Raw genomic sequence first — 26,568 nt, forward strand, 5'->3', positions numbered from 1 at the left:
TAAATATTACAGAAGTTTGTATACTACAAGGGCTCTGAACCACCTGTGCTTGCAGCTTTTAACGTGCTCATTGCCTACAGAAATTAACAGCATTCTCAATTGCCATAGGTTTGGAAAAACACCCCCAGCCTCATTTGATACTTTTGCTACTTTTTGAAAAGAAAATACATATAAAAACAAAAAATAAATCAAAATTTGTGTTTTCTGCATCAGTGTATCAAGGAAACCAAAACAACCTACCCTCCCTTCAAACTTCTCCACCTAATGAAAGGTTTTTGGCATGCCTGCCTTTTAGGCGCATTAACAACTACTTCTTTGCTCTCAACCACTCTGCTGACCTGCCTATAGGTTCCAGCCAGCCACTTGTTGGTCAGTTTTCTACTCGCCATAATTCTTAGCATAGTGTGTTTCCTACTAATGATACGTGATTTTAATTACTACCTTTAATAAACCAGAGAACTGCAGCCAGCTGCTGCTTCTCCTAATTAGTGACACAGCCTTTTGGCTTGCAAAGAAGGTGCTTTTGCTGCTGTATCCCAGCAAAGGGAACATTACCAGTGTGGGCTACAGGCACCTGGGCAAGTCAAGGGGCATTCAGCAGACCCTGGCAGAGAAGCAGTAAGGTTTTCACAGCTAAGGAAATTCAAGAGGAAGTGGGGGTAGAGCAAAGGGGAGGATGGGATTTGCTAGCCTGCTGAGCCGGTAACTGCTCCTGGCTCTTCCTCACAGCAGCCAGGAATGGGCGTATTTACCCTCCGGTACCCCAAATGTCTCTGGTACTCAGTATAGTTTCATGATGTTGAGGAACATCAGGTAGATGGAGAAAACAAGAAAACACATCAAATCAAAAGCAGATGCTGGCAATGTGGCCTGACAGCTTCTTACTATCAAGCATTGCCCAGTGCCAGCCTGGCTGCAGGATGAACCAAGATGAGGCATGAATGAGTCAGCATTTCCTGAAGGTATCCAGTGAGAGTAAACTGGACCAAATACCCTGACGGCACCTGGGCCAGCAGCCAGCCACCTCCTCCTTCCACCGCCTCCCTTCTCCAGCAGGTACTGAGGGCAGCAGCACCCAACAGCGCTTCTGCCACCAGGTTAGTGGGGGCCGTGGGTTGACGTCAGATCACACAGAGGCTGTACTGAATGAACCAACATAGCTCCTACACGTGCAGTTTAATTCAGCTAGTTCGAGGCACTCACAGAGCAGTGGAAAACCAGCCACAAGCCCACTCCATCCCCACCTCTCACCAGTGCCAGCCAAAGCACGTCGAGGAGCTGGTGCAGGGTATGAGGATGGGCAGAGACCCATCCCGGCAGGAGCTGAGCCCCAAGAGCAACGGCAGCACCAGCCAGGGCTCACACACCAGCAAAGGCACCAAGAAACACATTTTATTCAGTTACAAGGGCAGCAGTACACCTCCTCTGACCCAAGGTCAGGTGGGGACATTTGGGGACAGCATAGTAGCTCTTAGCAGGTAGCCACCTTGCTGAAAATCATTAAAGGTATTATATTGACATGAATACTTCCATACAAAAACAGGCATTAAAACAGATTCTGAAGACCTTCTGCAGACTCTCTTGTGCATTTCAACCAAATGAGGGACTGAACCACCTGCACCCCAGTGCTACACAAAATGAGCTGGGAAAGGGGGAGCAGCAGAACAAGCTGAGGTGCACTAGCGCTGCAGCTGGCTGTCCCCGTCAGAACAATGCTTGGTCTCGGAACTGGCATCAAATAGACTGAACGGTCATTAAAAGGAAAATACTTTGAATTTTATTTTTTCACGTTATTATCAAGTACACAATTACAATAATGTCACACATCCCTATATGATTCTATGTATTTTGTTTTTTCCTTTTGTCTTTTTTACAAAGTGTACAGAGGGCAGGACGTATACAATATTTAACAGGGCATTTTCTACAGAACAATAATTTATATTATGTCCTTGTAAAAATCTGTACCTTTTTTTAAACATTAAACTGAAACATCCATTTTATAGCATTTGCTAAGCAAATCTTTTAGGAATTAAAACTAACCTGTAACTAATGTCAGTACATTAACAATAACTATAGTTCATTTTCTCTTTATACAGACAAATACATTTTACAAAAACCACTTGACCAAACCCTTAATTAAAAAAAAATAATAAAAAAAAAGATGTTCCAACATTGTGCTTTAAGAAACAAAAAAAAAAAAAAAGTGTGTATGATTCCAGGCTATGCAAGAGAAAGCAAATGTGTAAAATTGTGTTCTTTGTCTTTCAGCTTATTTAAAAAAATAAAGTTCAAAATGGCTAAAATCCTCGGCGACCTATGGGAATTTACACAGATTTTGCACACTTTTCAGGTTTCCAGTTAGAAAAACTCTTGAACTTAAGAGGTGGGGGGAGAGGAAGGAGTCGCAGGAGGGTGCTTTGCAAAGAGGTGAATGGAAAATCTCCACTGGGTTTTACAGCATCTAGTTTGGCATCGGCAGGCAAGAGAGAGCTACAGCCATGTGTGAAACCCACTGACTCCACCGGGATTTCAAGGAAGGCACAGTGCAGCACACCCAGGTACTACACATGGAAGACTCACGGCCCGTTAGTAGCAGTGTTACACAAGAGCACGTCGGACAAGTCTGGGGGCATTGCCAAGCAGGCATCAGAACTGAAAAACCCACATTACACAGTAAAGGTAGTAACATGGCATTCGACTCTCCCGACTGCAAACTAAACACAAGTATTTCGGCTTACAGTGAAACAGAAGGGGGTTGAGCAGTAGGAGCAGGGCTTGGTACCAAGACAAAGTATGAAAGGCTGACAAGACATACATCGGAAAAGAAAGTCTTGCCCCTTTATCACCCCAAACCTGGAATCGTCACTGAAATTCATTTGATTTCTATAGATTTACCTGCCTAGGAACAAGAGTCAGCACTGGGCTGGGCTTTGAACCCTTCTCCATTACTGAATTGTTGGCTACAAATTTACCCTAATCTGGCAGGCAGTGGGGTCCGAATTCTGCCATCCACCCTCAGCCAGTGGCTTCAGCGGGAATTTGATCAAGAGGAGCAGGGCTGGGTCCTAAAACCTGGCATGTAAGTAAATTGGGCTTTTCGCTCCGCGGTTGTTTTTAAGGTACATGACTTCATGCCTGGTACTCTTACGCTGCAATTAGCAAATGATACGGCGCTACTTTATAATAGTCTTCAGGTGGTAAAATTGCATATAATAATTGCGATGTTCTCCAAGCTGTTTATAAACAGATTAAAATAACTGGGTTAATTCTGGATACTGTAGCAATTAATAAACAGCAGCTTAACACTGCTGCTAATGGCTCAGGAAAAACATTCAATTTACAAACAGTTCTATTACTATCGTAAGTTACTTACTAAGGATATCTACATTAAAACATCTCTACTCCTTCTGACCACACCTGCTCCACTCCATCCATCTCTGAAGCTCGCACTGAAAGTATCTCATCTCCAAAACTGAGGCACCTCTTGGTCTTATATTTTATTCTAAACCAATTCACAACACAAATGGGACTTGAACCACAAACAAATCTTTCAAAGAAATACCAGAATACATAAAAGCATTAAGTTTGAGGTACGTTTACTGGCACGTACAGACAGTTGTGATCTATTAACTCTGCAAACGGAACAATGGTATTTTACCTTTCCAACATTAAGTCAGCAGTAAAGTGAAAGAAATGCAACTCATTTGTAACACATAAAACCTTCCAAAGACAAAGAAGCACAGAACAATAATGTAATATTTGAGCACACTTTTAAATTCGGCAAAACAAGGTAACAAATGCCCCAAACAATTTTTAAAAAAGTTTTCTCTCTGAAACCTGAATTAAAATGCAGAGTGGTTTTCTGCAGTAAAGTGAGATGTGTAACTCCTCAAACGGAAAACAGTTAACCTGCCTCAGAGTCTGTATAGTTGAGACAGAACAATCAGGTTGGACCCTAGTGACTCTGACATCACAATTCCCCATTTTTATACACACCTCTGACAATTTCATCTTTTTAAAATTCATGACAAAACTGCATTAACATGGACACTGTGAGTATCAACGAAGTCAGTAAGATAAATAGACTTAAATAAACTATTATGGTTGAAAAATTCAGTAAGAGACAGGGTTTACTTTATTAAATGCAACTTTTATTGTTGCCATCTTTTCTTCATTTATTAAACAAACTGAATAGAATTCAGAACACGCTATTGAACAAAAGGTATAAAAGTCAACTAGAAGCAATAATCCTATTTTTATACAGCAACAAATCAAATGCACAGTATGTTTTTTTTTTTTGTTGTTTTTTTCATGTGTGATCATAGGTGATTGGCTTTAAAGTAAGCTAAACTGCCTGAAAGGCAAAAATTCCTTTATAATTCCATCCGGAAGTCTGTGGAAGAGACTTTAAGGCAGCCCAACATCTTTATGATGCCGCATAATGTGCTGGTTCTTCTCTGAGGGCCTTCGGAAACCTTTCTTGCAGTACTCACACCGGTGAGGGTAGTCTTTTGTGTGAATGGAAATAACATGCCGTTTGAAGCCTGAGGCGTCTGTAGTGCTATACTCACAGTACTCACATTGATAAACTTTCCTACCACTATGTGTTTTCATGTGTTTTTTCAGCTCATTTTGTTGCCTAAAGCCCTTCCTACATCTCTTGCACCTGAATGGAAGATCTTTTGTGTGAACTGAGAGTATGTGGCGACTCAGAATGAACGGATCTGCAATCTTAAAGTCACAATGTCTGCATTGGTGCAATTTTTTACCCTTGTGAGCTGCCACGTGTTTTTTCAGTTCCGAAGGCCTATGAAAGCCTTTGTCACACATATCACACTTGTGAGGATAGTCTTTCGTGTGCACTGAAATGATGTGTCGTTTCAGATCACTCGAGTTTGAGCTCTTATGGTCACAATGCAAACACTGATGTGTTTTGCTTTCTTGATGCATAAGCGTATGTTGCTGTAGCTCTTTGGTATCTGAAAAAGTCTGGAAACAAATATCGCACTTTAGCGGCGTTTCCTTACTGTGTTTAGTCTTTACGTGAGTTTTCAAGTTAGAAGAGTCGGCAGATCGGTATTCACAATATTGGCACTGGTACGGCTTCTCACCAGTGTGGATCCGCATGTGCTTCTTGAGCTCCGACGGGTGGCGAAATCCTTTCCCACACTCCACGCAAATGTGAGGAAAGTTCTTGCTGTGGACAGCTAAAAGGTGGTGACTCAGCAACCCTTGTTCTGCTGTCTCATAATCACAGAATTTGCACTTGTGCATTTTATTAACTCCTTTGTCCCTGTGCACCATCTTGTGAGTAAATAAAGTTCCGGCATGGGAGAAGCTTTTCCCACACTCATCGCACTCAATAAGCTTCTCTGTTTTGTTGGTCAGCTTATGGCTCTCCAAGTGGTTATGTAAACTTATTTTTTTATTCGTAGTGTAATCACAGTCTGTGCATCTGTATTTCTTCTTAGTAAGAAGGTGCTCTGGGTGGTTTTTCATGTGCCTTTTCAAGAAACCTCTCGATTTAAATTTCTTGCCACAAATCATGCAGGGGTAGACTGTCAGTGGGTGACCATCAGGGCCAATGATTATTGCTGAAAAACAACAAAAAACCTTTGAGTAATATTATACAACAATATTACACTTCAATACATATCGTATTTCAACCTTTACAACAAGCTGAACTGTTAAGTAAGGTCAGACACATACACTTTACTATATAATAAACCAGCTTGTTACTCGGTTAGGTATAACAAATTGAGGGAATTACTACTTTCATTTGGTTTTATTATTGGGGAAAAGAAATAATGTTTTTTTGATTGAGACAACCAAAGCATCACCCAGCTGTCCTTCACCTCAAGGAATTCAACTTTGAAGAATTCTGACCCAGTTCACACAGTAAATACATACATGCAGAAACCGATGCTGGTGCAAAGACCAGAGGCCAACTTGTTAAACTATTACATAGTAGGCATAGCACACGATCTTCTTTGACTTTCCACGAATCTGTAGATAAAGTTTAATCTGGCAGCTTAATCACCTACCGCTGACTACAGCTCACATGTCCCCACACTGACACCTCCTTCTTGTGCCATCTGTCACAGTTACAATCTGAAGTGGTATCAAGTAGCAATCAATGAGAACACATTTCACATACAGATGCCTCAGAGCTTTGGAACTTATTCGCACTCATCCATCAGCCTGATTTGTTTACCCTGCATTTGTCTAGGCACGCTATAAAGTTCTCTTTTCCAAAAATGTTTCAGAAGGAGAACTGACTAGGTAGCTGGAAATAGAAAAAGCAAACTTTAAGATTAAAATTTGCCCGGTTTATTGATTCAGTGCTAAACAAAACAGAACTCCTACATTTAAGTCACAATCTGGAAAGAAACTTTTAGTATCATTTAAGGCAAGGCTACTAAAGAAAACAGTCATGTGCTTTTTCAACTTTATCAACCAAATAAATAATTCAGACAGTAACAGTAGACACAAAATAATGCCAAAGCAGTGCATCTGTTCTTACAGATGAAAATAAGAACACTGGCATGAACACCAAGGCAAGTTATTTCACACTAAAAGAGGAAACTGTATAGAAGTATACTACCAAATTTAATATATAATGTTGAGATCTTCCAGTTACTTATTCAGCTGATATAAAGAAATGCATTGTTCAATGTGCTTTCAATAAAGACAAAAAGGGTTTTTAAAAAGCACTACTACAAAACACCATTTATCTGACATGATCTTTGAAAAAGTTACATTAAACATTAAAACTGGTGTGGCAAGTTAAGTATACAGGTTTTTAACCTTTAGCTACAATACTGATGCTTTCCTAAGTCAGAGATTGGTTTGGACTGTGGGGGTGCTTTAAAGAAAACAACCACGTATTTAAAACCTTTAAGATAAAATATACACTCATTTATGACGCAGAGGTGATGTCAACAAAATAATTCATAGAATCACAGAATCATGGAATTCCCCAAATAATCACTGGTTTTTACAAGACACTGCACATACCATCAGTAAAGTATATCTGTTTTTAGATAAGTGCCTAGAGGAATGAGAGTTCAGCCATCCACCAGCTACTCACCTGTTTGATACTGCCTAGACTCAGGTCTCCTTTTTTTCTTTGGTTTTTGCTTAGCCAGTCTCCCAAGTCCGGCGGACTCATCTATGTGCAAAAGAGCACTTGCAGTGCCATTCCGACTTTCAATGCCATCATTATTATTGCCTAATGAGATAAGTTAAAAAGTTACCTATCATCATCACTCTATGAATTTTATAAGTAACAAACTCTACAGAGGTAATAAAAGAAATTATAAACTATTATCTGGACATTTAAACAAACCGTAATAACATACAGGATGAGCTGCAAAACTTCTCAGTATGTAACTTACAAATTACCTTCGGTATTATGAACCTGGAAGCACTGGCTTTGTTAACCTGATTTTACAGGAGTACACAACTTACAGGAATTCATGTGTTTCCATTTCACAAGAAATCCTCCTTTACATAAAACTTTTTTTCCATTTCTCTGGTTGCTAATTATGCCCCAAATGTTTAACACCAGTGAACAATATCATGTCACAATATTTACTGTGCCAAATTTCCCTCTCAGTCCTGACATATGTTCACATGTGAGCTCCCATTCACTTATGGAATTTAAATCTGAATTTACCTGACTGAAGTTTCTCACACACTAAGTTCCATAACTGGAACAGAGATCAACGAACTGTTCTGAACAGCCCATAAACTTGCCCACAAAACACACTACTTACTATTCACACACCTGAAGCTCTAACACTTACAAATTCTTTCTACTGTGAATAAAGAGCATGCTCAGTTTTGTGTAACAGAAAGAAGGAAACATTCTTTGCCTCACAGAGCTTCCTGTTTAATACAAATATGGTATCACTGGATGTAAAACAAACATGAAAATCACAAGTAAATATATCTATATAGTCAGGAAGGTATTTATTGGTAATCAGTTTAACATTGGTGACTTAAGGGCATAAGTAAATTTTAACAAATTTTGTGGTTAAGTATTTACTTAATCAACAGAAGGCAACAGTTCCTAGCAAAAGTAAAGCACACAAATGAGACAGGAAGACAGTGCAAGATGCTTAACAGCTGTTCCCTCTGCAGAGTGCTGAGAATTAATATTCATGATTAATGTAAGAAGACTCACAGCCAGAAAAAAGCACATGCAGACCCTAAGGATTCTGATCTATATGCTAGCTCAAGTGTTGGAACAGCAAATGCAGCAAGTGACAAACATTGAAAAGCAAATACCCATTTCATATGTAGAAAGTACAGTTTGCAACAGGTGCATGAAAAGTCCTTCCAGAGCACAATACAAAACAGGCCCCAAACATTTTCTAATACAAGAATAAAATCACAAAAACTTGCTGAAATATAAAGCACAGTGGCACTGGGCTTTGCTACAAGACAGGAATAGAACAAATTTAACACTTTAAGATGCCACTGTTATCAGATCTTAAACACTCTTAAACTGAAGAAGAGTTCTGAGAACTCTTCATGTTTCATTGTTTCTCCCTTTCCCACCACTTCTCACCTTGCTTACTGCTGACAATTCACTCTTTCCTGAGTTCTTAAATTGTCCTTTCCATTCCATCTCTCTGTTCTTAATACACTCTGCTCAGTCTACCGCTGTTGTTTCCAATTCAGTTAGTTTTAATTTTTCATTCCCACTCTACCTGGCTTCTGTCCTTTCCTCTCCACTGAAACTGTGCTCACCAGTGTATGGCCAAAGATAATGCTCTGGGTGCACTACCATCCATCTCCTAAACAACTTATAACACAGCCTCCTCCCTGAAATCTTTCCCTCCCTTCCCTTGTCCCCGATTCCAGCCCCCATCGCATTCTCAGCACTTCCCCGTCATGTGGCTGCTGGCACCATCACCACAATACACATTGTGCAGATGTAGAACCCAAGTTTTGTCCTCTACTCCACTATTTCTTCTACTTTGTTTAGAAGGAGAAAGGGGCACAATGGAAACATTTCTAGCATGAGATTTCAGTCTATCAGCTTATGTAAGTTTTGGAAATCAGGTTTGTGCACCACTTTGTGCTCATATCTTAACAATCAAAAGAAAAAGTGGTTCTGCAGGCTGGAAATATTATCAAGGTTCTGTTATAATTTTGAGATGTCTCTCTCCAGTTTATTTTTAATCAATTAATTATTTCTATTAGTGAAGTCACATATTTATATGTTTCTTCTAGAAAACACTTAAATAAAGCTAGAGGTCAGTGTTGCTTTTCACTGTTACACTGGTTCTTACATATTTCCATCTGTGCTTTTTCTTCCCCAAATAAAAATATTCAGCTCTATTCCCAAGCCAGCTCTTACTCTGTCTTAAAACTGTGAAAGACAGATGTACTTGTGATGCAATTTTTCAGCTGAAAGCTTGTGTACTTCCCCCCAGTGAAAATATGAAGGGAAATGCCTGTTAAAATAGGAGTAAAACGAAGCCTGCCTTGTAACTTCTTTCTCCTTCTCTTAAGGCTCATTACGCCAAGAAATCATTCTTAAACTAAAATTTTAAAAACAAATACAAAAGCACAAATACAATAGCACAAATACTCCACTACCCTCCAAAAAACAATTCCCAACATTTTGCCATAGACAGTGTCACCAGGAAGAATTCTTTGTGTTACCTACCATAAGCTGCTGCCCAAGCTATAGGCATGAAAGTTTTAATCTCAGTGTCATCAATCTGCTGTTCATGGGCCACTGCTGCATCCTCCTCTCCTACAATCACTTCCATATAAACCTCATCAGCTATTTCTGCAACATCTAAGAGAAAAAGAAGTCAAGAAAAAATTAACACTGCACTGCTGAAAGTGAAAATCCCTGCTCCCAGATGAAAGCCACCTACTTACTTAGGTCTTCATCTTCATGCTGAGAATCATTTACAGTCATGTAAACCATTTTCTCCCTTGGAATTCGAATACTGCTATTTTGATCAAGTAATCCAACTGTGTGGTCATTCTCTGGCTCGCTCTCCACAATGTCTACTGTGCCCCCTAATTAGGAAGACCAGAGCAAAATATTTTAAAGACACTCTGCCCAAATTCTATACTAAACCACAGAAAAATTAAAGTTTGCCACTCTTTAACATCAGATCTACAGCTCTTTACAAATTACTTGAGAGAAACCACAGCCTCTAATTATGCAAAATTTAAAATGTCAGTTGGAGTATTCCAAAATGAGCGTATTTTACCTAAATCATCTTCTCCAGGATCTGCCTTGAATATATAGACCTTGATGACTTCTGGACAAATGCCATCCACTTTACAAGAGCCACTTTCTGACTCTGCTTCCATGGTAATTTCACCAGAACCTTCGTGTTCTATCTTACCAGCATCATCCACTAAAAAAACAAGTTATCACAATTATCTAGTCATATACAGACAGAGATATATGAATACTTTATTACTCAAATTTGGAAGCAGTTTAAGATTAAAAGGTTGCGATAAAGAACCTATCCATACATATTTTTTCATATCCTTGAAAACAATGACAATAAACAAAACAAAACAAAAAAAAAAGCCATATCTTCTAGTTAAGGGGGAAGTACAAGAGTGCTGCAGTGATGTGACTAGGAGCATGAACACTACATCAGGCAAAGCTAATAGGGAAACAGTGATCTGTAGCAAGGTGACAATAGTAAGAAACTGCATGTTTGTACTTACTCTGTCGCATAATTTCACTTAATTCTCAGTTTTAACTGCTTTCTCCTTCACAACTAATAAGCTATTAACTGATCTGGGTGTTTTTTCCAAAAGCATTAACTGTTGTTCAACCCTGTCTAATGCCAGCAGTACTACCCCTGCCAGTCAGACCTGGTTCCTTGCAAAGTAGTGTTAACTGATGCTTCTTCAGCTAACTAGAGAAGACACCTAAATGAATACTACAGGAAGAAACTCCTCCACTTTTCTCACCTGCTCAACACAGAGGGGTCAAGCACAGTGTCAAAGTGCTGCCCTGATGCTACAGTGAACCTACTCAACTGATTGCTCATGATGCCCTCAATGAACGGGGTTGCACTGGATTTTATGCTGTAGCCCCATATACTCTCCTTACTATCATCTCCCATTTTATTCTCTTTGCTTTCAGAAATGCCCCGACACCACGCTTCAGTTTGAATTGCAGTAACTTGCCCAGGCCTCCCACATAAACATGGCTAACAGCCAGCGCTATGAGAACCCATTTCTGCTTTTTAAGACAGACCCTACCTACATAGACACATGCACACACTCTCCATCTTACTCTACCAAGCATGGGTTTTAAAGGAAAGAATACTAAATATGCATTCACAAAAATAAAATTCACAAAAATAAAAGACCTTCAGAGAGTCCCCCAATTTCAGAAGCCCCAGAAGTTCCTCAAGTGTTGAGATTATTTAAGATTTTTAACATGATGACATACTTCTGTAATATGTGAGGTTTTTGTGCATAAAGTCACTTTTTGAAGGCTGACATGGCTCCCTCAGAGCCATGCATAACTTCAATTCATGGCAAGACATGACATTTATACTAAAGGAAGTGTAAGATCTGCCCCATAAATACTGTAGAATTTTTAACTGCTATATTTAGAACATAAAAAATAAGTTATTGTAAGCATGCTCATTTTACTGGCACTCATTACCCTTGAAACTATATCATAGCTTTACAACTCAGTAACTGCACCGCTTCCATTTACTTTAAGATTTAGTTAAAAGAAAGAAGCTCAAAATGTTATTACTGTTCTTTTCCTGCCATTAAGTCAATAAATTAGCCTTTAAATTAGATCAACAAGCATGTGTTCTGTCTTATGTACCAAACACAACAGTATTTATGTATGATTTCTCAACTGGGCATCATCACCCACAAAAAGAAATTAATAATGTTAAATTACGAAGTACTGAAATAAATTAGTCTCTCTCTCTCCCCAACGTAAGAGCAGCAGAAAAAACCACCAAAATCTCTTATACCAAGTTCATTACCAATGGCCACTGTACAGAACATTTAAGGCAGTAAGATGTCTAAAAAACTACTTTGCGTCATGGGACAAGGTAGTATCTTGTAGCTGAAACCTCAAAGCATTCCAGAAGTAAAAACCTTAAGATGTTCTTTTGAATCATGTTAACATTGCTCCGCTCCACAGTATGTATATTCAGTTACTGAGTAGACTCTCAAATTCTCAGGCATATGCATGAAAAAGCCAAACGTCACTGGAACACTGATAAAAAGAAAGCCTGCTCTTGTTCCTACACTACATTTATGTAGCTCTTCTCCTTTAGCTTGGCTGTTGCCAGTGTCACACACATGTACTTGCAAGGCTTTCAAATCAGTGTAGACTGATTTTATGCTGCTGAAGCCAAAGGGGAAGTCTGCCGCCAACCTCAACTGATGCTGGAACATACTCCAGGAAGGAAAATTATAGCTGAAGCAGCCAGAGAGAAAACAAACCTACATGCACGGTGTGAAACAGGCTGGGTTCTTTTACCCAAAACAGAGGTTTTTACTTCCATAAATATATGGAAGTATCCATTGATAACATTCACACAACATAATTCCAATCTTAAAATATATTCCATTTACTCTTTGAAATAATTTCTCCAAGGTTCAAAGGCACCTTCTAAACAGCATTACAAAAAAATCATTTCACGATTTAAGAGTTTATTTATCCCCAACTTCCCTATTCAACAGTGGTTTAAAAATGTAGTGACTGGTTTAAATAGTCCTTAACAGCACCATTAAATTGTGAGGAAAATGATGTACAGGAATATTAGGCCAACATTTCTTTTTTTCCTTTTCCAAAAGGAAAAAAAAAAATCACTTGAAAAACTAAAGTCTCTGAAGTATTTGAAAAGTAATAGTATTTGCAGTATAACAGTAAACAGGTAATAGGAAGAAAGGGTGGAAAGAAAATGGTAGGAAAAAAGGTAAATATCGGAAGAGACAAACAAGGTGAAAGAGAATGGGTATCTACTGCACACAGTACCATTTCTATGGTATTCTGTCCTATGGCTACATGAGTTTTTATCTATACTGATTCACTGATGATGCTCTGGCAGCATCTATGAAATCTGATTTCTATTTAACACTTTCCCCGTGTTTCTGCATTCTCCACGTATCTCAGTCTCACAATCAAAGAAAATGATATTCATGAATACTTGACTGATCAATGTTTGAAGTTGGAACTCTGATGATGTTTGAATTTTTCATTTGCATTCACGGCCCATCAAGGATCCCAGAAATACCATGCATGACTGATCTCTCACATCGTTCCTCTCCGAAATTACAAAACCAAAAATACTTAAATGCATTAAAGCTTACTTAAAAGTATTAGTTAAGCTTATAAGAGACCATTTCCTTTCACATAGAGACACTGGGCAGGTACTAAACTAATCACAAGTCACACGCTAGAAGAAAGATAAAGCCAGCATTATTCCAGTGCTGTCATACCCTGTGCCTCCATTTAATTACATACAAACTGAACACTCAGAGCTTTAAGTGTATCGTACTTTTCCCGTCTACTAGCTGGCAGCTTTACTTCAGTAAACTAGTCCATTCAGACTAATTCTCCAAGTTAAAGCAAAAAGAGAAAAAAATTATTAGACACAATGTTATTTTATGTAAACTCCAAGAATGCATTCTATGGTTAGTTTGCTACTGTTCTGCACAGACTTCACTGATTAGTGCAGCTTCCTCTTTACATATTACGAGCTGCAATAAACAACTAAAAACCGTATGTGCTTTTCCAATGTTGCAATAATTGCTTCCATATAAAGATAATGCTTGAATTTTATTAAAAGCACAAACAGATGAGAAAGGTGTCACACAACATGAAAGACATGGCATACTTAAAGCCTGTAGCCTGTCTAGTTATCATTTATATTACAAGGAAATCAACAAAAAGAGGCCAACTGATAAAAAGAGGAACAAAGAGTAAAGTAAAGACATAAAAGATGCAGGCAACATTAGCAACAGAGTAAGATGGGTTCTATCATGATGACAGCATTTGTCTCCTAGAAAATATTACATATAATTAAAAAACTTGTATAATTTCATAAACTATAATGCCCAATGAATCTCCTGTATCTTTACCCTCCTATTAAAATACGTCCAATGGCATTTCTGGGACAGAAACAAGCTCCTGTGCATTGATACTCAAAATCATGTTTAAAACCCAGCTGAAGCCAGTTTCCCCATACAGAAGCACAAAGGCCAGCCCAGGATCCTGCATACTGCATTGCTTAGACGGTTTATCTTTTGTTTAACCATGATACATACAATTTCCCAGCAAATTGTTTTCAGTTTTTTTATATCCAATATTTAATGGATCAGCAGATACAGACTTTGTAAGTCTTGCAGTCTTTTACTTCTAACTAGAGAAATGCAAATACCTGTAACTGCATTTTTTTAATGGTTTCCATAAGCTTTTATGTTTATTCTTTCCTACCATTTCTCCTCTACATGGGATTAATAAGGAAAATAAAAGGATTGCAGAAGTTAAAATTCATTTAAGCTGTGAGAAACTTCCCATCTTTTTCAAGTAGAAGCTGTTCACTGCAAAATAACACACTGAAACAGTTCTTACAAACATTCCAAGAAGAAGTCTGTCTCTACAACAGTTTAACAGATCTTAAAATCTGTCTACGGAGCAATCAGATGGGAATCATCTATTTTGTCAGCCTTTACATTCCCAAGTGATTCTCTTTGCTGCTAAAAAATTGCATGTCATGGGATTCTTGCCTGCTTACAAAATAAACAACCCTATTTAACCATTCTTAATTAAAAAAGTCACTGCTAACTATTCTGTTTCTTCCAAAATAGATTAAAAGCATGCTGTATTCCCCAGACAGACTTTGTTCAGTTATCTGTGATAGAAACATTTTACTTGTACTTCACTTGATAGCAAGAATTCCTAGTCTACTAAAGAAGTTTTACCATTCAGTTATTTCTTAAACAGCAAAGCAGATTTCCTAACCTGTGTGAAAAAAGAAACCTGCTCTGTTTTGATTTCAATGCCATTGCCATTACACATGAGCAACAGTATACCCTATGCCTCTGAAGCTCCCCTCAGGGCAGAAATCTAGGAGAGGTGAACTTCCTGAGTACCTAATGCTTGTCCTCCTCTTCCTGCACACAAATCAGACTAAACTGTGAGGCATCACTCAGCCCAAGGGCACTCTCATCTCCATCACTTCTGACAGTGACCTCCTGAGCAGCCTTGGCTATGACAACTGTTGGTACCATTCTAGTGGCCAGGCAGAAGCTTGGCAAGAAGTTCTATCTCACATAAAGAAAAACATGATTTCCTGCATCTTTAAGAACCTCTACGGAAAAAGAGTGAGGTACTTATTTATGCTAAAAAAGCAAATAAAAGCATTTTGCTTTCTTGATTCAAAGTCCTAACGAAGGCATGAACTTCATGGCTTTGTTGATCAGATCCACTGCTTTCAAACTAAATATTCAACAATGATGAGACGCCATGGGTTTCACCTAGACCTACGAAGAGATGCAATCATTGTTCTCCGAGTACCCTGGGTTACAACTCCTGTAATCAGAAGTGTTAATTCAGATACAACAAACAAAAGACACTTCTAACTCAGAGCAAAGTAAGGATATATGGATGGACCTAACAGAGCCCCTATGTTTGCAAACATCATATAATATTCAAAATTGCAGCTTAAATTTTGTTAGGCTACCCCTCCTTCTCTTCAGACTCCCCTTGTCCAATGGCCTTTGTGCCTCATTATTTTTATTCTAATTGAGTATATCAGAGTACAACTTTCAGTCTTATAAAACAAGTTTTTGCCACATTGAACAAAATCAGAAAAGCAAAACTCTTCATTTCCATCTTATGGCCAGGTTTCATGCACTACTCTCATTGGTTAGTAAATGCAGGTTTGGGTTTTTTTTCCTATTGTTTTGACAAACACTAGCTTATCTCATTGTCTCACAGAGAAAGGATTTTCCAAGCCTTACAATTTTCTGCCAAGTAATTAGTATCAGTGTGAGCCAGAGTAAAATCCTCTTTCCAAACTCATGATCTGGCTTGTTGTAGCATATGTGGAAGAAAACCTAATTTATCAAACCTCCTCATATTCTTTTCAAGCTACTAAGTAGTGGCAGTTTGCATTCTTTGTTGAATGACTGTCTGATTCTACCCTGCAGGAGCGCCTCAAGTCTACTATGGACCACGAACCTTGAGTGCAAAGACTAAGTATCTAAGAAAAACAGTGAGTATATCAAAAGGCAAGTGAAAATACAAGTTGTGGCAAGAAACACCATCTTGGAAATGAAAAAAAAAAACAAAGGCATATCAATGCAGAAGCTAAATTAAATCTCAGTTGGAAAAGAAATATTAAAATACTGAGTTTAATAAGCAAAGTCGCAGAATGAAACCCACAGGGACTGTGCTCTTTGAAAAGACAAACCAGTCTGAACCAAGAAAGAAGGTAGAAACAGAACAGTGAAAAAGTACATATGTATTAGTCATTTCAAACCAGCTATTTTCAGGATAAAGCTAAGAAAATTATTTTAAGAAAATCTATGTAGACTCAGTTCCTCAGGAACAGAAATGTAAATGCATGAACAGAGCTACAAGATAAGACGGCAAAAAGATTTTGCCAGCAACTTTCACTGAAAAATATAGACAGTGAAACCTATGACAGAGAGAGCAATCTCTGTCAATCTCTGCTTTGCAAGTGACAAGGCTAAAAGAAGACAGGCAAAAGCATCCTGAAGAACAAAGCCTAGCTCCCAGATCTGGAAAGCAGCTACATTTGGCTACCGTAATGGTAGACAAGATTACATTCCAACATCTGCCCCAGCAGTTCTAGGAGGTTTGCCAGAATCAAGAATTTACAGGTTAGGATAAAAAAGTTCAAAAAGTTGGCTGATGTTATTACCTTTTAAAAACCACCTACTACTAAGCTCAACTGAAGAACTGAGACAGTCAACAGATCAATAAATACATCTACTACAGATGCAAAAAACCCCACGGAAATTAATTCAAATGTTTTCCATACATACTTGGCAAGACAGTCTTTACTTGATGGAAAAGCACTAGACTCTGACTTCACAACCAGAAGAACTTGTTATGTAGGCTTTAAACACAGTAGGTGGTAATAGGGAACTTCCCTTTAAAATGAATTGTAGAACATAGTATTTTAAACACAAATGGAAGAGATGCATGTTTTGTAGCTTAACAACTGCTTTAAATGCTGCCTTATTTGAGGTTCTGGATCTAAACAAAGTACACTGCAGGACTATCAAGAGCTGTTTAATATTAAATAAAGTCTGAAACTGCAGAAATACATGACTGAAAACAGAGAATATCCCAGCACAACTGAACAATCAAATTCCTGTTTTCTGCCAGTTACCACCTGTTGACAACTAGTACTTCTAAGAAGACTTCCCAGCTGGGAATTTTAAGACTCATGCAAGATGGCACCTACCAAGACATCCTGCCCCCATTCAGCCACTGGCAATGGTTGAATGGGACACGTATCTACCCAACCCTCTCACCTGAATTTACACAGACAGTATTTGCAACATCTTCCTACGACAGCAGCCCCAGGAGGCTGCCCATGCTGCAGGATGACAGCCTGCAAGGAGAGGGTGAGCAGAGAGACAGGGGCAACAGCACCTTTGAGAGCTACAGTTAGGGATAAGACACACGTAAGGATCACCACCAGAACCTTTACACAGTCAGGCCTCAATTATGTATAGGTGGTGGATTATCCACTTTGCTGCCTAACTACACTGCAGAAGTATTTCAGCTGTTTTCATCTAACTCGAGTCCAGAATGAGAAAGCTGTATCTGAAATATACTGTACAGAGTACACTTACTAGTTTGGATAAATACTATTTCAGAGAGCAGCATCCCTGACCTATTTCACCTCACTATGATCTCGCAGCTTAATTTTACAATATTTTGTGTTATCCATATTTTGCATTATCCCATTTAATTGTTTTCCCAGATAATAGAGAATTAACTGTACCTCATATAAACTCAAAACATGGCTGCACAAGGTTACTCAAGGAACTCAAGAGATGATAAATTAAGAAATGCAGTGATCCTAGGTAAGGAGAAGCAACGTTAAAATCCACAAGTACAGAATATAAAATTAAAACAAGTTATTATACATTTCAAAAAAGTGTCCAAAGGTAAAAAAAAAGGGGGGGGACCAGAAAAAAAAAAGTAACTGAAGCAGAGCATGAAGTATACCTCATCAATGGAGTCATTCAACACTAGACAAAACTGAAGTGCCTGAAATCACAATTAAACAAACCAGCCTAACAAAGCTTTTCTACTTCTATGACAAACAAATGTTCAGCAGTGACACTCTCATGTTCCTAAGTACTACACTGAGCAATCACTGCAAGTAACCATACTTAAAGTAAGCTCTAGTTCACACAAATGGATATCCTCAGCAGAAAAAGGACTGATGATATGCTCTATTTTTCTCCAACCTCTAGTTTAAGTATTTTGAAATATGATTCAAATGAATTGTGCCACTGTTCCTAAGGGAGATTAAGATATTCACAGTTGCTTTACAGCTATGAGCAGCAATAGCTACCCTTTTCGTTAGCTCCTTTGTTTAATCAAGAGAACAAAACACATCCTAACAGCAAAGAAAACCATATTGTTGCCTGTATCTAACTGTAAATGGGGTGGAAGGGGTGGGGGCTTAGCAAAAAAACAAGACAAAGATAAGAAATTATCACTTGGACTCCCAAAACATAGGGGGTTTTACTTTCCCTTTTCCATGATTTTTCTCTTTTGTTTTCTCAATGTTTTGGAAGTTATCTTAGTAAACTGTATTCCCATGAGTTTTCAAACACATTTATCCTCTTTCAGTACTTACTAAGCATATGGCATTTAGTTTACTGACAGTCTTACTCTTTTGTTCATACACTATAAAACGCTACAGAAACAACTTATAATCAGACATACATTTGCCTGTATTCCTCTCCATTAGCTTCATCACATTTCTAGTCGGTGTATGTTCCTAAAAATACCCTCATCTGAGTACATTTGTGAGATCTGCATTTCATTAAGTAATACAGAAGATCTGTTGTAAGCCCCCCCCCAGATATTTCAAGGACTACCCAATGACCACATCATAAGAATTTTGATGGCTTTACCCAGACACTTACAGGAAATCATAAGGTAATCTTCACAGTTGCCCTTCTCATCTTGATGTTCCACAGGGATTCCATTGGCATCAATCACTGCCTCTGATGCACAGTCTGCCACCAAAACTTCCTCAGAAACAACATCTGTTCCCAGAGTATCAGTGACAATATCTGCTTCTTCAACATTATCATGAACTACATGTTCTACATGTCCAACTTCAGGTACATGCATTGACTCACTTGTTAGTACATGTTCTGGTATAGACATTGTTTCGGCCGCTATGTCAGAAGCTAAAACATCGTCTGGGACAGTGCAATGAGCCAAAGAAACCTCTTCAGCTACGTCTGTGTCCAGCACTTGTTCAGGAATAATGACAGTTTCAGATACATCTGGCTCTTCCATAATATCTGGGCACTGAACATCCTCGATAACAACATCCTCAATGACATCCTGGATTACTACAGAATCTGGATCATCAGGAACAAAATTATGCACAGTTATATCTGAGTCGACTACATCTGAAACAAATACTGTTTCCTGTACTTCCACAACAATCTGATCTCCATCCATATGTGCTGCATCAGCTCCTGAAAAACATAATGAAAATAGCAGTTAAAGTGTAAAACTAACTCAGATGAGGTGGTTAATAATCTAAATCCTTTCTATTTTACACTATGTTGTCATTTAGTAAAACAGGTGTAATAGCCTTTGCACAATTAAGGTAAGCAGACATAGGGGGAGCTGATAAAGTCAGTCCTCAGTAAATGCTAACGTAACTAAGGTCAACATTTTTTTCTCCTAGAAAAGATTACAATTTTTAGACTCTTCCCCAACACCCAAACAACTATTACTTGACAGAACAGTAGCTCATTCATATTGCTCTGAGTAGTAAAAGCAACCAAAAAATCTAAAGCAACTACTTTATACAAAAGCATTAATGCAGCACAGCACTTCCAAGCAAAGACAAAATAAATGACAGTCAATTGCACCTAATGTCACCACTCTTATCTACATATTATCTCCTGACAGACCTGTTGGATCAAAAAATGCGTTTGGCTCATGCGGCTGCAATTCAAGCCCATCTTCATCCATGGCCTTGAACTCTCATCAGTCACAGTTTCTGTAGAAGGTAAAGAAGAAAGGTTATTTAACTTCTACTATGCTTTGAAGGTTGCTTCTCCCTGTGCACTGAAAAGCAGAAATTTTGGGTGCATGGAAGTGAACAGATAACAGCTCTTGACTTTAGGATATTTCTGTTTGGGATTCCAGAAATAATAACTCTAGAACACCATAGGTCCACTTCTCAAAAGCCCACAAACAGAGAAGCAGCTGATAAAGGGGTATGAAAATATTATTTCCTTACAATCTTAGAAGGAAAAAAAAATAACCCAAACCTAGACAAGTTCACACTCAAGTCTTTTGGATGGTGAGGAATACAGTGCTGTCAAATCAGTAAGGCTTAATGAGGTAAACTAAAAGCAGACAGCTAATAATCTGAAATGCACTGTGCTTTTGATGTCCACTGTGCTCATACTTGGGTGGTCAGGAGGAGGTTACTCTCATGTCACTTCAAGAATTGAAATAATAATGTAAACTGCTTCCAGAACAAAAGATCATATGTTTTCAAACCCCTAATGTGTGACTACTTCAAAAACTCTTTTACTTGCTTTTGTATTAAAAAGTATCACCGGTTCTCAAAAATTATTGAATGTCATATTCTACCAAATGTCAACATTTCTGCAATACATAATAACAACTTAAGATTTCCATCTTCTTAACAAGAGAAACAAACACAACCACAAAGTTAAAATACTTACAAAAATCTGAAACTGTAATCTAAATTTTGCTGTTCACATATGTGCATTATAATTAGGATCAGGCAAACCTAAGGGGGTAAAATGTGATCTAACACCAACTTGCACTACTCTCTTGCACCTAGTCCAACTAGTTTCCTAGGTGCAGAACCAGCTAGAAGTAACAGAAGATGTACAAGTGGAACATGCAATTTTCTTTCCTCCAAACATTTTTGACAGTGATAGGCACAAATCTCCTGTTCTTGTGATACTTATACAAAAGACGAGGAAACCTTGGGCAGAATCTAAAAGATTTCTCTACAAGAGTCATAACCTTTCCAAATTATCTCAACTAACATTTACATAATTAAGCCTTCACGGGGGAAACTACCACACAAAAGGAAAAGAAATAAGCAACTACTCAAAGCCACAAACCTACAACCATCATCTGTAGCAAGTATTTTCTAGACTTTACCATTTTTCTAGCTCAAACTCTTTGCACCTAATCACATAATTTATGTATCAGAAAACACATTTTTACAAGTTGAGGGAGAAATACAGCCAGAAATTGAACTGGAGGAAAAGCAGTGTCAATCTAATAACTGTCCAAAGGGTCATGTTATTTGTGTGATGCTCAGTTGGATGGCCTCTGTTTTAAAAACAGCTGTGTCAATAGATCATTGTTGTGTCCAGATGGACATAAATCACCTCACAATTATTCTGACTGTCAAGCATTTCTATCAGAAGCACCCACTATCAACAGGAGCAGCTCTTCATCCAGATGCCCTTTCAGAATCAAGAGCAGAAGAAAATTATTTCTCAGCCTCCGGTACAAGATGCAGCTTGACTGATCGATCAACTTCTGCCATGCCACAGAAACAAGAACAGAGTAACAAGGTTTCATACAAAGTCATTTAAGCAAGAATTATTCATACTCAAATTGGTTTATTTCCATCTATTCAGTAGACACCTAGCCAGTCTATTACATGTCTTTCCTGTTCATCTTCCCATCTTGCTGGCACTGTCTTCTGTGCTTAGTTTTCTTCTTTTCTGTTGCTTCTTTTCCAGCTTCTTGTGTGCCTATACCTACATTATACCCATTACCTCCTGACCTGCTCATTTCAGCTCTCCAACTTGTAACTCCAGCACACTCCCATCATTCACACAAAACCTTGCCACTCCTCAATTTGTAGCAAAGATTGTATCAGCAATCCTGAGACTTTTTTTGGAGGAGGCAGGGAGGATCAACGGTTGGCAGAAAAAAATTGCCTTCTTCCTTGGGCAACACACACTAAGAAGATGGCACTCGCTGTCCAGCTCGCTGGGAGAAGTCAAGGTGCTCTTTCTGCCTATGCTTTTGACGACTCTATTACCACACATAATAGCCTCTGATCAGCTGGCACCCAACTAGCTTGAAGTGTTAGTTCACCACTAGCTACTGGAGGAACTGGCATTTGTTTTCTCCACTTCCTGCTTTCATCACTCACCTGACCATCACTCCACCACAAATTCCTCCTTCTTATGATTCATGCATATACTTTCTCTATCCTCTCCCTGGATTCCTCACTGTCTGTCTCTCTGAGGGCTCTCCTTCATCATCCTTCTGTCTATCCTCTTCACCCTTGAGACCCAAAGGCTGCAATCACTACTCCCCAGCTTCCATGCATACTGACACCATCTCACTGCTGCCCAGATTCCAGGCAACAGATGCTAAAACCAAGACGACTCTGTAGTGTTCACAGCAGTGCAGTTTCATAAAGATACTGCCAGCAGCAGTGACAGCCCAGGAGACCTTTAACCACCTTCTCTGTGCAAGTGTGGCCTCTTCTATATTGGCAAGGCCTTTACACCTACAGGGACATAATATGCCACAAAACAAGAGCTCAGGTTCTCCACAAACTGAAGAAGTTTCCTGGGCACATGGGGTTTCAAGACAAGAGTCTTGAAAAAAGCCACATATTTAAACGTTGGCACTTCTTCTAAACAAAAAACCACCACCCCCCTTTCACTGAATGGGTTTCTTCCTAAATAAGGCTTCCCACAATGTGCTTTTGCACCCAGACCCAGCCAACAAATTAATGTGCAAAAATTCTTACCCCTGTGCAGGATCATAAAAACTTTCAAAGTGCTCCACTAGGGAGGGTACAAACCCCACTCTCCACAGAAATTTGCTGCAGAAAGAGGGCCAGAAGAGGATGCATACATTTAAAACAGGATTTAACTATCTACAGTGATACGGGTGCCTAAATCAAAATCAGCAGTCCAAAAAGACATCAAGGCAACCACCATGAACGGGGGGGGGGGGGGGGAAATCCCTAAAAACGTCCTGAAATCACTTCAGGGTTCGGGCATTCTACCCAGTAGATGAGAAACCACTGTTTCTTCCTGCTTGCTCTTCCGAGCAGTGGGCAAGCACTGGGGCCCAAGATTCAACCACACAAAGGGAGGTACAGCCACATGGCTCTATACCAACCGGCAGTTCCATGATGAGGGCACTGTTCTGCAACATAAGAAATACCAGAGCTTCTTGTTGCAAGCACCACACTAAACACCTTCAAATTCCTTAGCAAGCACCCTGAGCTCTGTGGTACCACAAGGCTAAGAAGCAATTCCAGCAGTTCATTTTCTTGCAAGATTCCAAGAAAGGCAGAAACGCTTATCTGTTCTTTCAGAGTATTTCAGCTGAGACTTACTTCAGGAACAGGTTCTAGCACTGAAGTGGACAGAATCAATTTTCACTTGGGGTTTGGGAACCTAACTTTCAACAGAGAGGTGGTGCCCAGCCATGTCCCTACTCTTAGTTCTTCTCGGTACCCAAATCTGCACGGCTCGTTGTTCAAATCTCAGTAATTTGGGAACTTCTTTTCTACCACTACATCAGAAAAAGACCAAGCACCTAAATCCAGGTTTTATACCTCAAAAAAAACTAAATATCTACGTCTCTCCTTAGCTTGGGTCTAAGCCAGCTTCACCTGGATCAAGAGTTAACACAAGCCTGAAATACACCCAATTCCTTCTGTAAAGTTAGTTCTTCCAAATAGATTTTTACCTATTTTTCCAGAGACTTCACTGGGTTTGGTTTTATGAAAGTCAAGGCAATATTTTCTAGTGAAAGGACATACAAAAAATGAAATGGAAGAAACAGTATTAAGCTATTAGTAATAAAATAACCTTAAAAAATAAAAATGTGTATTTTCTGTCAATCTTGAGTACAATCAGTCACGAGAAGCAACAGACGCAGTACACTAGTTTTGCCATGTTACAGATCCTGGACTCAATAGGCCTAGCAAGGCAATAGAGATGAAACAAAAAGAAACAGAGGAGCTGTCACTTGTTAAAGAGAGAGTAACTTTAAAAATATACTTCCTTAGAAGAAAGAGCTTTATTATGCTACAGAAACTGACAGTTTCTCTGCTCTCTCTCTCTCTCTCACACACAAACAAAAAAAAAAAGAGAAAAAAGTAAGAAGAGACAAAAAAGGGAAAACTTCAGAAAAAACACCTTTATGAAAAAGAGATACATAAACCAGACCTTTGCCTACTTTGACTTTGCTTACTCTTAAGGAAAGAACAGTACATCTGTTTATTTGTGGTAAGGACACAAACCAAATTCCAACACAGCAAAACTTCCCAGAAAAATCAAGGCAAAAGCAGCAAAAATTGCTCGTGTCCAAGCCCCAGTGGGATGACTTAGTGTACAACCATAACCAAATTCCCATCCTGCCTTGCTACATCCCATTAAAAACTGCAGCACGCCTTGCATGTCCCAATTGGGTTAGAGCCCCGAGCTACCCGAAGCTTCGCTGTGGTTATGAGACAACTGTGGGTTCAGTCTACACTACTGCTGCAGTGTCACAACTCTCCCTACGTGACCCACTTACGTAGAATGCAATGGATACACACGCTTTAAATCACACACACATGAGGTTAAACGAATTATACCCCTGTATTACCTAATTCTTGTCTTGGAAATAACCCCCCTTATTAGGTGAAAAAATGGAAGAATAAAAACGATGTTACAAATGTGACTATATAATCATTTAGCTATTTATTTCTTAATGCATCTCAGTTTTGGCAGAAGAATCAGTACTGCTTTCACTGCGATTTTGTAATAAAAATCTCAAGTCTCTTTGTTGTAGTTCAGTGGTGTGGGTATTTGCACAAGCTGGTTAAAGAAATACGTTTTCCCCAAATTTCATAGGGATGTTGTGCGTCAGATGACACCTAAGCTAATTCTTAACGAAACCCAGATTAGGAAAATAACCAGTCTCAGGCGTCCCTTTGAAACTACTTTCCACTCAGCTGGGGGCCTCTGCAGGAGAGGGGATAAACAGGAGAAGAAACCAGCACCAAAGGGGAAGCCAAGGGGGGCCTGCGCCTCCACACCCGGCTCCCCGCGGAGGCTGAGGACGAACCTCCGACCGATGCCCAGCCGAACTCCCGGGCGGCCGGGACGAGATCGAGGGAATGGCGTGCCGGGCGCCGCGGCAGGAGGGGGCACGGCTGTCAGGTCTGGCGCGGCCGTACAGGAAGCCGCCGCGGGCCGGAAAACGCCAAGCTCCCCTGCGACTCGCTGGCTGGCAGGCGGGGAGGAGGGAGAGGCGGGGGTGGGGAGCCTGCGGCCTGGCGCTGCGATGAGCGGGGCCAGGGGCTCCCCCCTCCGGCCCGGCCCGGCCTGGCCTGGTCTGCGCCGAGGCACGGGCTACGAAGAGCGATTAATTCAAGATGGCGCCCAGGGCCCTCCGCTTCCCCCCCCACTCACCCCCCCCCGCGCGCCGCCATTTTGTCTCCTCCTCCAGACACTCTCCGAACCCCCCTCGGCCGGGCCCGGGGCCTGGCACCGACCTCGCCCGCCTCCCCCTGGGCCCGCAACCACCCCCCTCTGCTTCCGCTCCCCTCACGCCGCCCTTCCCGCTGCCCAGGGCCGCGCTAGGAGCGCGGAACCCGCCGGCCCGGGTGCTGCGGCCCGCTCTTTTGCCGGAGCCCTGGCGCGGCCTAGCTGCGGCCTCCTCGGGGCCTGCGCTGCGGCCTGGTGCGGGCAGGGGAAGGCCCGAGCCGGGCCGGGCGGCAGGGCCCAGCCCCGGGGCTGCTTACCGTGCGGGTGGCGGGCGGCGGTGCTCGCCTCGGCGCGGCCTCTCTCAGCGCGACTGGGCCGAGAGCGGCGGCGGCGGCGGCGGCGGCTGCGGCGGGGCGGGCGGGCGGGAGGGGAGGGAGGGGCCGAGCTCGGAGCTGAGTGGAAGCGGCCAAGCTCCCCGGGCCGGGCCCGCCGTCAGCACGTCACGTCACTGCCCGAGAGAGACCCAGGAAAAGGCGGAAGGGAGCGTGCCGCCGCCGCTGCCCGCTGCCTCGGGCGAGCCGCCCGCCGGGGCCTGGGCCGTCGGACGGGCCGGGGGCCGCTGCCGGCCGAGGCGAGCCGGCGCGGGTACGGGGGGTGGCGGCGGCGAAGGGGGGGTGGGGAGGCGCGGTGGCGCTCGGCTCCCTGCGGCTCCTCCTGCCGCCGCCTCCGCCGCAGCTCGGCCGCGAAGCGCAGCTCGGGGCTCGGCGTGCGCCCCCGAAGCGGAGCGGCTGCCCCGGGGACCCCCCTCCCCTCCCGGCCCCTCCATGCTGGCGCCGCCCG

At 40.8% G+C, this 26,568-nt stretch overlaps 1 protein-coding gene across 4 annotated transcripts; it reads right to left on the reverse strand.

Moving 5' to 3' along the window:
- Positions 1–1,754: 1,754 nt before the first annotated feature.
- ZFX (zinc finger protein X-linked) lies at positions 1,755–26,140 on the reverse strand. 4 transcript variants are annotated; one of them, XM_065677257.1, is made up of 8 exons: positions 26,046–26,140; positions 20,191–20,279; positions 19,180–19,746; positions 10,245–10,394; positions 9,904–10,047; positions 9,683–9,817; positions 7,091–7,231; positions 1,755–5,594 (listed from the first exon to the last, which is right to left on the reverse strand). In XM_065677257.1, the coding sequence occupies exons 2-8, from the start codon at positions 20,249–20,251 to the stop codon at positions 4,408–4,410; spliced, it is 2,385 nt and encodes a 794-aa protein (XP_065533329.1). In that variant the 5' UTR covers positions 20,252–20,279; positions 26,046–26,140; the 3' UTR covers positions 1,755–4,407. The 4 variants fall into 4 exon arrangements, with proteins under 4 accessions (XP_065533329.1, XP_065533330.1, XP_065533332.1 ...); XM_065677258.1 differs by lacking the exon at positions 26,046–26,140 and adding an exon at positions 25,367–25,694; XM_065677260.1 differs by lacking the exons at positions 19,180–19,746; positions 20,191–20,279; positions 26,046–26,140 and adding an exon at positions 18,021–18,098.
- Between the last annotated feature and the right edge of the window lie 428 nt (positions 26,141–26,568).

Source organism: Lathamus discolor, chromosome 4 (genome assembly GCF_037157495.1).
Source record: "Lathamus discolor isolate bLatDis1 chromosome 4, bLatDis1.hap1, whole genome shotgun sequence".
NCBI classification, from domain to species: Eukaryota; Metazoa; Chordata; class Aves; order Psittaciformes; family Psittacidae; genus Lathamus; species Lathamus discolor.